Source organism: Fulmarus glacialis, unplaced genomic scaffold (assembly GCF_000690835.1).
Source record: "Fulmarus glacialis isolate BGI_N327 unplaced genomic scaffold, ASM69083v1 scaffold19398, whole genome shotgun sequence".
In the NCBI taxonomy this organism is placed as follows: Eukaryota; Metazoa; Chordata; class Aves; order Procellariiformes; family Procellariidae; genus Fulmarus; species Fulmarus glacialis.
In genome coordinates, this window is record NW_009230518.1 from 1 (window position 1) to 17092 (window position 17092).

The 17092-nt window shown below is 47.7% G+C and overlaps 1 protein-coding gene across 1 annotated transcript; it reads left to right on the top strand.

The window, feature by feature from the left end:
- Positions 1–1681: 1681 nt before the first annotated feature.
- Positions 1682–6978, top strand: LOC104081498 (signal peptidase complex catalytic subunit SEC11A; the record flags this gene model as incomplete). The annotated part of the gene is made up of 4 exons (XM_009584272.1): positions 1682–1871; positions 5632–5751; positions 6283–6340; positions 6506–6978. Coding segments are annotated over 4 exons (419 nt in total), but the record flags the coding sequence as incomplete, so codon positions are not given.
- Between the last annotated feature and the right edge of the window lie 10114 nt (positions 6979–17092).

Here is a 17092-nt window from a genome sequence, read left to right on the forward strand (position 1 = left end):
GTGAGAGAGGTGGTCCTGAGGAAGGACCTCAGAGAAGTGCGGAGAGCACAACCCAGGCGTTTCTGGATGGTAGCAAACCTCCTGGAGAAATGCTTGGCAGTGTGGGCGAAAGAGACTTGAGAAAGGAATGCTTGAAGCGGGGGGCCTGGCACAAGTGGCGAACCCGTCGCTCGGGCAGATCAACCCTGTCTAAAAGCAATGTTTGTGGCAGAGCTCGTCTTCTCGTCGAGGCTAATGGCACTGCCCCTACTAGAAGTTGTGGTAGCAGAACACCGCAGTGCACTGGCACCTCCTCCCGTGCCTCTCCGCCAGTCTGGTTGCTGCTGCACGAACAGTTGAAGTATGTGGTGGGTCTTGGTTGGTGAAAAGGAAGTGGAAATCTTTGAGATGCCAGCAAATAAACTTGTAGAGTGAAAAGGAGTTGTTGGGCTTTTTTTAAATGGGAACTGGCTTGCTGAAATGCCCCGTGAGTATTATTACGTGTTACGTTGTATCCTTAAAAGTGTCCACGAACTCTTCGTTCGCAGCTGCTTGGTTTTTTCCCTGGCCTTCTAGTGAGTTGTAACATGGCTAGGAAAAGGGGAGCTGTAGCCATACCCTTTTATACACATGGCTGAAAATAAGGGATATCACTCTGTAACTGGATATGTTTTAGATGTTGCATGTTGCCTTCGCAGAAGTGCCGTGCAGTAGGTACCACCAGCGTTGCTCCCGCCCTCCTATTGCCTGGGACAAATTCCTGTAGCAGAAGTTCTTGGGCAGCCATCAGGTGCTGGCACTTTCAGATGCCGTGTAGATGTTGCACGGGGCCCCTTCTGTGGCTGCGCTGGCCTTTCCGTGTGTTTTTATGTCAGTGTTAATTACCGCATGCCATTTAACAAAACTCCCACAAAATAAAACCAGGTGGTGTTCCTGTTCCCTCCTGACGGGTTTGTGAAGTCCAGGGGAGATGTTTCACGCTGTTCCTCCCAGTGAGTAAGACAGGGGCCATGAGGCCACGTCCCTTCTTCGGCGATGTGATCTTCTATTCTGAATAGCAGCTTCTGTGCTGTCTCAAGATAAAACACAAATACACGCGGTACTTAAAGTTCATCATTTTGTTTTGTACTGCATTATTTATTTGGAATTAGGAAGGTTAAGTATTTTGTAACAATTGCCATTTACAAGACAGGAGAAAAATAACTTGAATAGCAGTGCCTGAAATGAGATCGTTAAGCAAAGCGATGAATCACAATAACAAATTTTTAGCCCACCCGTCTGTCTGTTCCAGATGGGAATACAAGAGCCTGTATGCTTTCAGTGCTTTGTTTGTGAGGATGATCTACATACCTGTGAAAAAATAAAAATAAATGAAATAAAGCTTCCCACCACTACAGTGCTGCCAGTGTAGCCCTACCAATGAGAGTCGGAAGTGGAGAAGATACTGCTTGTCGTGAGCCTTGCTGTTATTAAGAAAGCAGAAAGCTTTTCCAGTTTGGTATGCTTTTAACACTGGCTGCTGGCCGTGCTCTTTTCCCAACAGATCTGAACTGCTGGTAGTGTGGTGATGGAAAATCTGAATGCAGTAGAGGTTAGACACATGCCTGGTCTCCAAGTCCATGTGGTTGGCTTAGGAGCTTTTCGTTGAGATTATTGTGAGATTTTTCTTAAAGGACTATAAACTCTGAAACCTGCTTCTGAGTGCTTAAATATTGTTCAATTGCTCCTCTTCTCTTTTTCAGTGGAAGCATGGAGCCTGCGTTTCACAGAGGTGATCTCCTGTTCCTCACAAACCGAATTGAAGATCCAATCAGAGTGGGAGAAATCGTGGTCTTTAGGATAGAAGGAAGGGAAATTCCTATAGTCCATCGTGTCCTGAAAATTCATGAGAAGTATGTCAAGAATTTGGGGGATTGTACTGCAGATGTTTAGCTAAATTGTATTTTTCCTCATCTCCTTGGGTAAACGAATGGGTGGGACATCAGTAACATATCCAGGTACTGTAGGAAGAAGTAACATAGAAGTTTCAGACCTGTGAAATCTGCCCTCTTTGGTTTACTTGTAAAGATCATCCAGCAGAATTCACAAGCTGGGGAGTCTGTGCTGGTATCCTGAATTCCCCATGTCACTTAATGTCTCCTGTGCCATCATTTCCATCCCAAGCTGCTAAGTAATGTTGCTGTGTTGCTCCTGTAGGTATGGCTGTATTGGTATATGTAGTTATTTGTGTGTGTGAAGTGACTCTTGTTTGTAGAGGTGGCACTTATGGAAGAAGGGTATTTTGTATGTAGCGTGCATTATTTTAAAGCTTGTTTTTGTGCTCCTGGTTCCTGCTGTCATGCAGAGGCAGGGTGTTTCTTTTCTTCTCTGTCAGAAGTGTTGCATTGTTATTCTCAGAGTCTCTATATGTGCTGCGCTCTCCATGTACTGTTCATTCTGTAAACGTTTAGCAGGTTGCATGTCTGAAGGAATGAAGTGCGGTCACTCTGGTTTGATTGCTGAACAGGGTTTAGTTTTCCAAGCAAGGCTTCATCTGCAGCCGTGCGCCTTCCTATTTTGCTGGTCGGGGAAGATGCAACTGTGACTGCTCCAGGCCAGTCTGTGGGGATACAAGCCAGCCCTCAGAGGCGTTTGAGTGAAAACTAAATCTTGAACTGAATCCTTGGTTCTTCAAGCCAGCTCTGAGAGGGCAACAGTTGGATGGGGTCCCAGCGTCTGTTTCTGCTGAACATGAATGAACTGGAGCTATACTAGGGCTCAGAGATCTGTTCCTAGGTTAAGTGAATCACTTGAATCGTATGTAAAGGTGGCATTTGAGGATTGCTCTGGTCAAGTGAGGTCGATGGGACAGAGGTAGTCCCTTCCCCCAGGCATTTCTAGCAGCCACAGCTGTTGGGGCATCTAGATCATTTGTCTGGCCCAACGTCAAGGTTGACCAGCTTTGTGCACATAAATAGTCCAGCTGAAATCCTGGCTATGAGAGAGCGGCACCTCTCCCAGCTGACAGAGCAGATTCTTTGCTGTTCAGATTTATTCTATATCAAAAACATTTAACAATGTCAGTTTTCAAAGTACTGTTCTTTAATACCTCTAATTTTAAAAATAAGGTCAGTGTACTTGGTAAATTTGATATCTAACGTTGCACATGCACTTTTTGTGATGTCTTGGGAACTCTTTTGAGCGAAACGCTACTTTTCTTCTCCCATGTTGCATGCTAAAGGCTCAGCTGGGTTCCAGTGCTGCTGCTTGGGCTGATTATTGAAGAGGCAAGAACGGTCAGAGTCTTCTCTCTCCGCTCTCAGCCGGTGTATGGGAAAGAGAAGCAGAAATGTGCATTTTGCCCAGCAGTTCATCTCCAGATATTCCCCACCCTTCTTTTTCTGCCTGGCTCTATCTCAGCACTAGGTCTTAAGGTATCCAGTGCCTTTTTTTTTTTTTAATGTAACAGAACCATAGTGGCAATCCTAGATTCCGTGAAGTAAAGCCATTCTCCAGTATTTTAGGTTTCATTTCAATGAAACAACCAGACACAAACCTGATCTTTATATTAGGAAAGATAAAACTGAAAAATACGTACTGTGATGTGAAGCTGGGCGCTGAAGGCAGGACTCTGAGGTGTCAATTGCTTCTTTCACTAGTTAAAGAATATTTTTCTGGTGCTAGTTTGGAATTCAAGAGTGTCCTCTGAATGGCCGGAGTTTCCCATTTCTTCCTGTAGTTATGGACTGAATGAAAACTGTGAAAAGTCTCTGTGAAAGCTGTCAGGAGTGTCAAAATGAAGGAAAACGGAAACCTTGTTCTCTATGATTTTGTGGCAACTCGAGCTCCAGTTCACATCGGTATTGTTACAGTGAGAAAGTGGGTTTTTTACTTGCTAGCTTTTTCTTCTTTGTTCAGAGCGAAATTGAGTTCATTCTTTATCACTGAACACAAAGTCTGCAGTCAAAATTTACTTAGTGGTTTTGGTGCAGGAGAGCCAGACCAGATTTCATTCACCTTTCAGACAGCAGAGCAACTGTGCTGTGGGCTTCTTGCGCTGGTTCATGATAGAGCATTGAATCCGCTCAATAAGATGGTGCGCTCCTATGCCATCAGTCTTCAGAGCTGAAACTACATTATCTGCATCTTTGGGTATCTTCATCTTTTTGCAGACTATCTGTAAGCTCCTAGAGTGTTTGCTGTTCCCATACTGTGAGCGAAATGTGCTTGGAAGAAAGATCTGTTCTTTTTTTCCCCTTTTTTTTCTTCCGAGCTTCTCCTGTCAAGTAACACATATTGGTATTCAGGCATGGTGAAAACAGCATGAGCTCTGAAGATCTTCTGCATGCTTTCCCGAGTTGTATTTGATCTGTCGTTTCCATAAGCAAGCCGACAGAATCAAGCAACAAGAACGCTCCCGCTCAGCATCTGCCTTCAGATGCCACAGGGACGGTGGCCGGCCGATCCCCGAGTAGTGGCACAAACTGCTGCTTAGAAGCAAGTGCTGCTGGCTGTCCAGCAAGCTGAATGGAAATGGCTGTGGAAGGGTGCATAACATGGTGTGTAAAGCTAGAGCATAGCAGGAGCTGTTTGCAGATCAAAGCAAAGGTTCATCTGCTCCAGGATCGTGTTTCTGACCAGCTAGCTAATTTGCCTCAGGACGAATTAAAGACTAGAGAGAGTGTATAGTGATAATTTCTCTGCTTTCTGCAAATTACAATTTCAGGCACAAAGTGATAGTTCTTTATTAATAGCCCCCTTTTCTTTTTTACATGGAGTAGTACCTGGTCACTTTTTGAACTGATACCATATTTTGGCCTCCAAAATATCCTTCCAGAGAGACCTGATTTGGTTTGCACTGTGTTAATTAAGCATAGCAGCTTCTCTGGCTTGTTTTAAACTGTTACCTCTGAGTTTCATTTGATGCCCTTTAGGTCTTGTATCAGAAGAGGCAGTGAAAAACTGATTGTTGCTGTCTGTGTCATTTGTATTGGACTACCGTCGTATCTCCCATCAGTTCTGTCTTTTCCAGGCTGAAGAGTCCTGGTCTGTTGTTTCTTGTATGGAAGTGGTTCCAGACCTTGTTATCCATTTCTGAACCTTTGCCAGTTCTTCTCTCCATTTCAAAAAAGGATGTAGGGGGTTCAGAACTGCACAGAGCATTCAAGATGTAGGCACATTGTGAGTTCATGCAGTATCGTAATAGTATTGTTTGTTTTGTTCTGTCTGCCTTTCCTAATAATTTCTAAGTTTCAGCTTGCTTCTGACCACTATTGAGTAGAACTGTATGCTTTAACCCCAAAGGCTCATTTTGGGTGGTAGTATAGAGCCCAGAACCCAACGTTTGTATATGAAGCAAGAGAAGCATCAACACGAGGTGAAAAGCAAAGAGGCGATAGCTGCATCTTCGCTAGAAACAGCTCATCCTGCTGGTTCTGTTCTTAAACTCTGCCGGAAAGCTTGGCTGGGGCCGGAATTCATTCTTTTATTGGCAGTTTTTTTCCAAACGGTCTGCTTTCCACTGCATTTGACAGTTTCCCTTTTTCATCTTGCTCGAACACATAGGACACAATTGCTTCTAATATCTCTGTGTTAGTCTCTATGTGCTTCTTCTAGAACAGCTTTTAACAAGTTCTTTTTCTCTGTCTTACCTGGCTGTCTTGTCTTTGCTAGGCAAAGTGGTGACATCAAGTTTTTGACAAAGGGAGACAATAATGCCGTTGATGACAGAGGGCTGTACAAACGAGGGCAGCACTGGTTGGAGAAAAAGGATGTAGTAGGACGAGCGAGAGGGTAAGTGAAGTTGAAAAAGATGTGGCTTTTTACACTGCCCTCCCCCAATGCCATCTGTTAATCCCCTTCTCTTGAACCCTCCCTGCTGAGTTTTTGTGACCTGCCTGAAAGCATTTCACAAGGTACTGTGGAGAGTTAAAAAACACAGGTAGTTCAGTTCTTAGCTTGGCTTAAGCGAAGGTATCAAGCTGTGAGCTGCACCCTGAGATTTTGATGCTGGATGGACACCCATGCAAAGGCAGTGCACGCTCAGGTGTGATCAAAATTTTCACTGGAATTATTCTGCAAGGCACAGTCTTTGCAGGCAAGTGAGGTCTGAACAAGGCAGAGGCTAAAACGCGCTCTGGGGCTGGTTGTCACTCAGCCCCCACTGCCACGGCTTCCCTGCTTGGGAGGAAGAAGTCCCAAGCCTGTTGACCGTAGCCCTCAGCATGCTTGAGTGGTTCTTCCTTTGTACAAGTACCAGGGCAGTGCTTCTCCCGTATGCACCCTTGAATACTGTTTGTTTTAATAAAACCTTTATTCTTGTAGATTTGTGCCCTATATTGGAATAGTGACTATCTTAATGAATGATTATCCAAAATTTAAGGTAAGAGCTCTTTCATTTTCTGCCTGCTTCTCCCACCCCAGCTAAAATTACTTCATGAGAATTTTACATGCACAGGCAGAACTGTTTACCCTGTGTGTTTGCTGCTGTTACTGCATCTTTAGATGTGAATGTGCACTCTTGTGTCTTCTCTTCTTTCTCTTACAGTATGCAGTCCTCTTTTTACTGGGTTTGTTTGTGCTGGTCCATCGAGAGTAGCCTCTTGCACTGAAGTACGAGGTGAAGGTGCCATGGATTTTTTAGATGAACGTTTTAAGTAGATGATGGTCCGATGTGCCGGGAGGAAGAAGAAAACATGCATTTCAAAGCTTCTTGCCAGTTTGGGTTTGTTTTGTTTTTTACTGCGTAAGGGCAAATGTTTGTCACAGTATTTCCAATGGTTTGTCACATTTTAGCATTTTTAGTGAGTTTTTATATTAAAAATTTAAGCCAAACTGTTCAGTGTTTGTACTTTGAAGCTGAGCTTCCTCTCGAAGTGCCTACAGGACTGTGTCCTCTAAGTCTGTGCCTCTGCTGGGCAAGCGTGACCTCGCCCTGTGCTGACTGAACTGTCAAACAGTGAGCTGTGGAGGTGATGTTTTTTCCAATTCAGAACTGGAATAAAGATTTTGCATCTCGCCCGGTATGAGCCCTGCCAAGTTCTTCGTTATTGCCCTGAGTGCAGCCATGTTGCCCAGTTTCCCTGGGGGGGTACCTGGGCTTTGCCATTGCAGACTGACCCCTAGAGCCTAGCGAACTAACTTGTCCTCTCTTTACAGAACTATAGCAGCTGCTCCTCTTATTTCTTTTTGGAGAGTAAGCAGTCCTGAGCTGTAGATCCGTTCAATATTTCTATGTTTCTGTAAATCACACTGAAATAATCTGCTTAAAGACTGCAAGGTGTTTTCAGCAGAAGATGGCAAAGGATTACTTGGTGCATAAGCTGTCATTGCAGCACTAGGTAACAAGAATTGAGACGTTTGGTAGGGACGATTTAGTAGGATGCAATAGTAATATTTTCTTAGTTTTGGAAACAGTTTTTGGGTCTCTAATGATCCCTGCAGCTGGGCCACATCTTACAGCTCACCTGAAAGCTACAGAAAGGCTGAGCCCCCACTGCCCTGAGGTCTGAAAGAAGAAACCACCACGTGCAACAGCTTTTTTCCTAGGCTTCTCATTCAGGATAGTGACCCTGCTTGTGTAGATGTGGTGTCAGAGGAGAGCCCAAGGAAGAGGTACAAGGCAGTAGTTCCCAGCTTCGATATAAATTTGTGCCACCTGCACTGAGTGATTGACCATTATAACTCGCCTCCACGGTGTCTATACTGACCCATGAAAACATTTTACTTCCCCTTCGCTAGGGCAGATCTTCACAAGAACAGGCAGTGGGAGCACGGTGCCATTGCTACCTCTGTCCGAGGCTGCCTGACCTCTCTTTACTTACCGGTTGTCTTGCTAGGGCAGCTTCCCCTTGGCAGTGGGAGCCTGTCTTCTCCCCGTCTTGTGCTTTCCCTCTCAATCTTGCAAAATCCATAGACAGTTCAAAGCTACTGTGTGTTACTTCAGGTGCATTTCACTGCATCCTCTATTCCCTCTTCTTCATGACTGCTACAAGATTCCACAGCAACGGGGATCATTAAAGATGATTACTGCAGCCGGGAAAGGCAAGGACAAAACCCAGTGGGGTGTTTATGGTCTATTTTTAGTTTCTTGCAGATGTACCTCATTAGGCTCGTCAGGCCTGTCCCATCTATGGAGGTGAATTGTGCCATTAGTTACGTCCATGGGACCATTTTGCTTAATGCTCAGTAGCTGGGCTGACCTGTGGTATGCCAACACAAGTTGGTTTAACGGGTGGTTTGTTCCCTGGATAGGATGAAGCAAAAAATCATCTTATGTTTGGGACACTGCAAAGAGTCTATGAACAGGCCCTAGCACTGAGCCTTGGGCCTGTGGCTCGTTGAGTAATCGTAACTTAGGGGATTCTATTACCATTTTTTATTACTATCTCCCACTCCCCCCAGTGCTGGAGCCCTTGAGAAGAGGATTTGGATACAGAGTTTCTCCAAAATGCTTGAGTCACAGATGGGATGTTTTGTCAAAAGCCAAACCTGGGCAGCAGTGAGGGAGCACAAAATCTCCCTTTGAGAGCTGCCCTCACCATGGGGCACCTTCCTGAGGACTTGGAGCAGCATTTCTGCCTTTGCAGGTCACGCTGAGGCTGTCTCTGTTCCCTGCTTTGCCTTTAGCTTAAACTGTTTTTGTGCATAAATTGGTTTTTAACTTGCGCTCACATAAAGGACTGAGTTGAGCTCTTCTGAAATCTGCTAATCAACACCTCCCAGTGAAAACTCGCTGAAAGTACTGCTGTTGCTGTTCTCCGAGTCCTCTCGCTTTCACACCTTTTGCAAAAATCTGCGTGCAGAAGCAGTTGTGTTACTGTCACTGAGTTAATTTAACAAAAAAGGCTAAAATACAAAGGATTTATGATTATAGGATTAGCTCTTAAAGAGCATCTGCTGAAACCCCAGTTCTGAGAGAAAAGAATTGGTCATTTTGAGATGTTAGGAAACAACGACATGCCCATCCTGCGTGCGGCAGGCTCACCCTGCGGGCAGCAAGTGTCAGCAGTCCGTGCGGCTGAGGACACGCACTCCTTGCCAGCGTGGGTGCAGTCCCACGCTTGGGCCCTTGCAGGAAGGTGTTCCTCTCCTAGCCTTGCTCTCGCATTATGCCGCGTGAAGTAATTGAGTAGGAAGCACTTAAAAAATGCAGGGTGGTTGGAGTGAAGGGTGGGATGAAGCCCGCTGCAGCCCGGCCTCAGTGGGTTGCTCTCTTCTGGGTTTGCAGACACTGGAAGAACAGAAACAATTGCCCTAAATCAGGGGCTGCGGTGTGAGATTTGGGAGTTCATCTCTATGGCCCGTGTTCTGCCTATTTTCAGCTCAGTGTAGCTGAGAACGTGGTTCTGTGTTATCTGCAGTCGTGAAATGAGGTGTTTGCTCTAATTAGAGCGAGGACAAATAAGCAGTTAATCCACTCACAGCTTGAACTCCCCCCAGCTCCCGCACTGCCTCCCACATCACCTCCCGCATCCCTGTAACGCCTTTCCTCCACAGCGGGAAGAGAGGGTGCTGGGGACGAGCCTGCACAAGCTGGAAACTGAGAACGTGGGGGCAGGATGACAAAGAGTTGTTGCTGGCTCCGTCCCTGCCAGACTTATTCTGCTTTGCTGAGCAGAAAAGCTACAGAGCGTGCAGGATCTCTGGTTCAGCTGGGTGCTAATGCTGAAATGTTTGTGCTCCTGCAGAGCCAGGGGTTTTGCTGTTAGAACTCGATGTGTCTTTGTTTTTTATTTCAGTTTTATTCTTTTTTTAAAGGTAAAGCTGTCTGGCCAGCTCCAGCAAACCCATTGAGACTTAAGGCTTAGGAAAGATGGAGATCTTTGTGTCACAACAGGAATGGAATTTGTTTGTAAAGTATGTGGGTGTTGAAAGGTCTGGTTTATAAAGGAAAAAAAAAAAAGGAAAAAAATCTGCCAGGGCTAAGATTGCTTCTGTCTGTGTTGTGGTTACAGCCAAACAGAGTAGGTTTTCTGGTAGGCAGTTTCATTGCTTAATTACTGTTCAATCGCATCCGCAGTTCAGGGCACAGATTCCTTCATGGGCAGAAGCTGTTCCACAGAGCAAAGCAATGCTGGGCTATTTCTGATCATCGCTAGAATTTTGTTGGGTGACTTCTTTTCATATCAAAGCTAAATGCATAAGTGAAAGCATGATGGATGGGAGGTGAGCTGTGAGGAGTAATGTGCTGAAAGTTGAAGCTCCTTGAGACAAAGGCTGTCTTTGTATGTTTATGATGCTTGAACACACGGTTGTCGATTAAACAGTAATAAGCATTACACTGTTTCATCCAGATCTGTCACTGCATATTGCTTAGCAGGGGTTTCTAGGGCTTGGATTTGTAAGATCATCAGTTGCATGCTTTCTTTAATGAGACCGGGTAATCTCATGATGGTTTTCCTGCCCTTAAAATCAGAACAGGTCAACCTTATTTTTTCCGAGGAGAATCTGCAAGATGAAGTCTTGTCCATGCGTGGTTATAAACAAGACCACTTTCTGCTGGAGAAATGCATGAATGCAAACCCAGGGCACAGCTCCCAGAGCGGGCTCAGCTCGTTGGCCAAGAGAAGGAGAGGAAAGGTGGCTTAGGCAGAGCACGTCACTTGGGGATGGCTCCTGTGCTGGAGCAGGGGAAACGCAAAGCAGATGTTTACGTACCCAGGGTGAAGACCCAAACGTTGTCAGTGACTCAGTGGCTGAATCAGGTGAGGAGTGTCCTGGTTCCAGTCCTCAGGCTGCAAGGTGCGCCTGGGTGATGCCAGAAGGGCACAGCCTTCGCAGTTCCCGTCAGTGTCAGCAGCTCCTGGTGGCGGTTGATGCGTAGCAGATGACTGGTCTGACCGTCTCATCGCTGGCTGCTAGGAAAAGAGAAATAGCACCTACGTTGCATTTTGAGCCAATTTAATAGCTTCCTGCCCCTTTTACCTCCTGCCCTCCCTTGCAATACTTCCATCCCGTTGTCGTCTGCACCCAGCCGCTTCAGCTTGCTCACCCATCAGGAAGCAGCAGGTCTCCGCAGCGATAGCTCCACCAGCCTGACACGTGCTGGAGTCAGCTCGTGGGAAGGGGCAAGGTGGCTTTCCTGGTGGATCTGCCTTGTTGGATCTACTTAGCCATAATCAGGTGGATTCCTCTGCCCAGCCATGAGGAGTCCCTCTTCATGGTAGCGACTTTTCTGCTGCTGTGTGCTCATACCTGCTTGCCCCTCCATTTCTGTAAAAAAACACCAGCTCCTTCACACATAGTCCTGCTTCCCCACGGAGCAGGGTCTGCCTATGTGCCAGGTCCTGCTGGCTGAACACACCATGTGTTAAACCTGTTCCTGCTCATGGGGCAATTCACACACGTGTTCAATTCCAGCAGGTCTTTTGAATGCTTGAGCTAGCAGAGCTCCCTGTACCTTGGGGGAAATCAAGTATTTCCACAGAGAAGAACAGTCTAATTAGGGATGGACTAAAAATGCACCCTCTGTGATCCATACTCGCTGTCTCTTGCTCTCTCTGCCCAGTTCCTCATCTCTTGACTTTTTTGCTCTTTCTGTTTAATAATTTAAAAACAGTTCCTGGAGCTCTCTCTGCTGAGCGTCTTGCTATCACCCTTCCTTTCCAATTTCTCCTTCCCCTGTAGAAACTAATCTTGCAGGGTTTCAGTTTCCAGAGAGACAGAAGTAATAATAATGTGGAGAAAATGAACTTCAATTTAATTTCTCTGAACCTCAATTCACTCAAACTGGGATGTCAGATTTCTGCCATGAAATTCTGGTTGGGACATTTCTGAGCTAGGTCTGGATTTGCCTGCAAGAAAACAAGATTTTGTTCTCTAAGTCTTCTTGCAGAGCAGTTATTTGTACTGTGTCCAGCGGGTGTGGAGTGAGTGGGAAACCTCAGGGAAAACCACAACTCATTTACGGCTTAAATGAAAATTAAAAAAGAGTTGAAAACAAGATGTGCGAGATTTCGAATTTTATCTTTTATAAACAACAGTTGTTGCCTGTGGACGAATGAATGTAACAGAGGGATTTAATCTTTGTAAACAAGAGACAAATGCATCAAAATAGACCCTCAGGCATATGGCAGGACTTCAAATTTGACCTGGCTTTGGCGAAGCAGTGAAGAAGAGGCTGAAACAACTTAACTGCTACTAAGAGTTTTATTGGCACCGGGAGCTCTGTGAAAGAGACAAACAGGGGGATTTGAGGCCTTTGCTCTGTGTTTTTTTATTAGAGCCATCGGTTCTGAGCATGCTTTTGCCTGCCCAGGTGGATATTTGCAGGGCCTGGGAGTGCCTGCACTGTGTTTCTGGAGCTCTCCAGCTTGGAGTCTCTCCCAGGCCAGACTGACCACCTCTCTGGGAGATGCATTAGTCAATGCCAAGGTATCAAAGCATAATTCAATGGAGAAGAAACAAAATGGACCTTGCTTTAAACCCTATGAACCATGGCATTTGCAGGTTGGTCTGTTATGTTTATTCATTATTAGCTCAGCGTTAGCAAGGCCACCTTAGCTGTACAGTTTTTAGATACATTTATTTTGCATAGTTACAGAAAGGTCTCCTTTCTTTCCCTGGTGAAATCTTGCTTTGTCTTTAGGTACATTTGGAGGATTTGCCAATAGTGCCCGTTTCACAAGTCTGTTACTACTCATACTAGCCCAACTTGGGCAAGAGTTGCTCTTTGATAAGGAACAGGGCACCCCGGGTGTCCTGTGCTGCCATCAGCTCCTGGACACCAGCAGTGGAAGAACCTGCAGAAGAGATCAGTGACCAAGAGGATGAATCCCCAGGCCTGGGTGGAGTTGCCCACAGGCTCTGAAGGGACACAAACCTGCAAGCGTTGAGCTATTTGCCGTGGTGAGCACCCATTCTGTCAAGCCCACCATGGCACCAAGGGACAGAACAGTGGCTGAGGTGGAGATGCAGGGATCTGTAGGCTATAAACCAGATCTGTGGACTGGAAAGGGGAAGGGCTGCTTTAAAGAGTAGATTTGGAGCTTGCTGAAGGAGTTAGGAGGTGTACGGGCAAGGTGAGCCCACTGGGATCATCAGCCTGGATTTCACAAAGGTATTTGGCAAGGTCCTTCAGCAAAAGCTCCTAAAGCAATGAAGCAGCCCTGGAATGGGAGGTGAGGTGCTTACAGGGAGAAATAATTTGCTAAAAGGTAGGGAACAAAAGGTAGGAGGCAACAATCTCTGTAGCAGAAAACACCAGGGAGATGTGCAGGGACTGCATTCAGCATATTCAAAAATGATCAGTAAAAGCAGGCTAATACTGAAGTTTGCTGCTGATACAAAGGGTTGTGTGGATGAAGGCCAACTGTGGAAAGAGACTGGGCAATAAAAAAGATGAAATTCAAATGTACATAAATATAAAATGGTGCACAGGGGGAAAAAACAATTTTAACTCTATTTATAAAACAACGGGTTCCGAGTTAAGTGTTACCATCTGGGACATCAGGATTGTAACAGATTGTGCTATGAAAATGTCAGTTCAGTGGTCAGTAGCCATCGAGAAAATAAATCGCGTGTAAGAATTACTAGGGGAAAACAGACAGCAAAACAGACAATCACTGCTTCCTCAACTGGAGGCATCGGGGGAAACCAATGGAGCAAGCTAAGGATCCCTGGGCCTTGGAGGCTGCCTTGGGTGAGAAGGGACCGTTCCTGGAGGGTGTGGATCTGTGCAGGGCTGCGGAGAGGTGGCTGCAGGCTGCTCTCACCCAGCCCGAGGGTTAATCCCACCAGGAGAGGGGATGGTTAGCTCTGTGCAGATGCATGCTCTGCCTCGAGGACGAGGACGTAACCATCTCTCAGAAGCCCGGCGTTTGCTGAGTCACCTCTGTCCTTCCCTGGCTCCATTGCGAGGCCCTTCCGGGCCGACAGACCGATCTCCTGCACCACCTGCGGAAGCCAGCGCGGTGACCTTTGCCAGCAAAATCAATTTCTAAAATAGAATTTGTAGTGCCTTTTTTGATATACGAGCTGGGAAGATTCCTTTGGTGGCTGGTAACAGTTGGGAAAGTGAACCTCTGCTGAGGGGGAGAGAGCAGGCAGTGGCAGAGCGCTGCAGCCACAACTCCTGCCCTGGATGCTGGAGGTCTCAGCAGGCTCCGGACCAAAGCTGCCACATCAGCAGGCTCAGCCTCCTCTGCTACCGAGTGCTGGCTCCCCCGCTGCTTGGCAGATGGGTGGGCAGGCGCTGGGGGCCCAGCTCTGTGCGCCAAAGTTGGAGGAAGGCAGAGGCAGAACATCTATCAGAAACCCTGCCAGGCTGGTGACCGGGGATTGGAGTTCAGGTTATGGTGCCTCTCCCAGGCAGGTCCCGGGTGCCAGTTATTTTACCCAAATTAGGAACAACATTGCCTCTTTGCAAAGAAGATACGGACTAAAAAATCAAGAGAAAACCTGGTCTCCATTTGTAAGCAAGGCCACTTCCGTTGCAGCCACCTTTCAGGCTGCATTTGTTCAGGCTCAGGGTGACAAGGGAGGGGGCCGCCCTCTTGCCTTCCCAGGAATGGAGGAATTTGGCCGCAGTGTGATCAGCCCGCTCCGGCCCTACATGACCGAGCTGCAGTCCTTATTTCCAGGTGCAGTAAAACACCCTCTGGATGGACCCCGCTTGTCAAGCATCCCTGCCTGCCCCGGGGCTACTCAGTACCTCCGCCATGTTCGTTGGAAAACTCACTCGGCTGTAATCACGCCGCTGAAGAGGACGAGCCGCGCGGAGTCTCCTGCTCAGCATCTGTTGGTGTCTGGGGCTAGTTTTAACGAGACTGCTGCAGAGGATGAAATCGGTGCTCTCAAAGCCCTGCCTGGATTACAGCTGTGCACCAACGCTGCTGCTCAGCGAGCGGTGAGCTCAGGTCCCTTTCACAAGTCATTTTCCATAAAATCTGGCTGCCCTGAATCGTGCTCCCACTTCCAGCCTCCACCAAGTCCCTGAGCAGTTATTCCATTGCTTGTCCAGGCTTGAAATCAGGGTTATGGGCTCAGATCTCCCACACATGCCCCATCTGGCCAAGCCTCAGTACTCAGCAATTAATCCGGTGTCCCCTCAGTTTCCAAGCATTTATAATGACGCTGCAACAGGGCAGGAACTCCCTGATTTCCTTTTCCCAGCCTTTCCCAAGCCTGCCTTGCAGTCCCTCATCGGTACCACTGGGATCAGAAATACCTGTTCCTCCTCTCCCACCCTGACGGAGGCAATGCGTGCAGCCTGCAGCCACCAGCTGAAAAAGAGGAAAGATGTGTGTCAGTTCGGTGGCATACCTAGTTAAAATCAGATCAGCACAAAAATCTTCGCCCTGTTTGAAATGCTGTGCTGGTTCCTGCTGCTCGTCCCCTGTCCCTGGGGCTGCCTGTCCCTCCCAGTTAGTCTCCTAGGAGCACTGTGCTGCCCTGAAGGAGGGGGGCTTAACCCCCGTCACGCTTCGGTAGGTGCCGTAATTGCCCGGGGCTCTTTTCTCTGCCCTCTCTGTAATTGGTATCACTTTATCCCTGGCTTCATCCTCGGTAATCCTACAGGTAACCCCTCGTCTCGCTCTTCCCCACCTCTGGCTGCTGGCGTGCAGGGACACAGCGGCTATAGCAGGTGCCAGGCCAGACCCAGTCCAGCTGGGCCACCAGGCAGAGTTTGGACGCTGACACAGGGAGAGGTCCCCCCAGCCAGCACGCTGCACCTGCTGAGCGAAGCCCTGGCATTTCTGGGGGAAAAGCAGCGGACAAATCACTTGCACGTGCAGTGGAGCCAGCAGCTCCAAAGCACCCACGGAGGAATGCAGCTCAGCTTCCCAGATAACGCCCCTTTCCCAGTAAGAGACTCATCTGTGCCAGTGTTGAGCAGTACTAGGCTCTTCCTTCACATCCAGCACCCTCTCTGGACCTCACATCCTCCTCCTCCTCCTCCTCTTCCTCCTCCTGCCCTGATTACATCCCAAGCCTTCTCCAGACACCCCAAATTTCCAGCACTTTTGCAACCACAAGTGAATTTAAGACTGTTCTGAAAAAAAAGCTTGAGATTATGTCAGTCTGTTTCAAGCTGCGTTTTGTGCATAGTGACAGTGCAGGACATTGGAGGAGGCACGTGAGCTGCAAGAGGAAATAGGTAAGAAGTGTGTGTGTGTATGCGCGTGTGCGTGCCGCTGGAGCACCAGCTGCAGCAGCAGCAGCCCTGCAAATACTCCTGCCTTCCCCAGAAGGTAGCGGCACAGACAGGGCAGTGCAGATCAGCGTTGGTATTCCTCCTCTCACACCCTGACCGAGATAATGTGTGCAGCCTGCGGTCTCCAGCTGAAAAAGAGAGATCTGTGTCGGTTTTGGTTGTGTGTCTAGTTCAGAATCAGATCAGGGTGGGATCATGGGCATCATCCCAGGCAGCCCAACCAAACACTGGTGAAATCAAACACTGGAGCGTGTCCAGAGAAGGGCAACGAAGCTGGTGAAGGGCCTGGAGCACAAGTCCTATGAGGAGCGGCTGAGGGAACTGGGGCTGTTTAGCCTGGCGAAGAGGAGGCTGAGGGGAGACCTCATCGCGCTCTACAACTACCTGACAGGAGGTTGTAGCGAGGTGGGGGTTGGTCTCTTCTCCCAAGTAACCAGCGACAGGACGAGAGGAAATGGCCTCAAGTTGCTCCAAGGGAGGTTTAGACTGGACATCAGGAAAAACTTCTTTACTGAAAGAGTGGTCAGGCCTTGGAACAGGCTGCCCAGGGAAGTGGTAGAGTCACCAACCCTGGAGGTATTTAAAAGACGTGTAGATGAGGCGCTTAGGGACATGGTTTAGTGGGCATGGGGGTGTTGGGTTGACGGTTGGACTCGATGATCCTAGAGGTCTTTTCCAACCTTAATGATTCTATGATTCTATGAAACCTTCGCACAAGGCTTGTGAGGACTGACAGGGGACATTAGAGCCAAACTGGTGGTCACAGCCACTTAGCACTAGCAGGACAGAGGGCCTCAGGGCTGCTCTCTCAGCTGACTTGATGGAGGAGATGAAGCTGCCACGATGTGAGCATGAGGGTCAATGCCACATCCATGGTGGGCATCGTATTCGTGCACCCCACGCAGTGCATGGGGAGTGCCCAAAAGGGCCACCTCCTCAAAAGGGGAGCAGAGATGTGGGCCCAGCACTGCCCTCCTC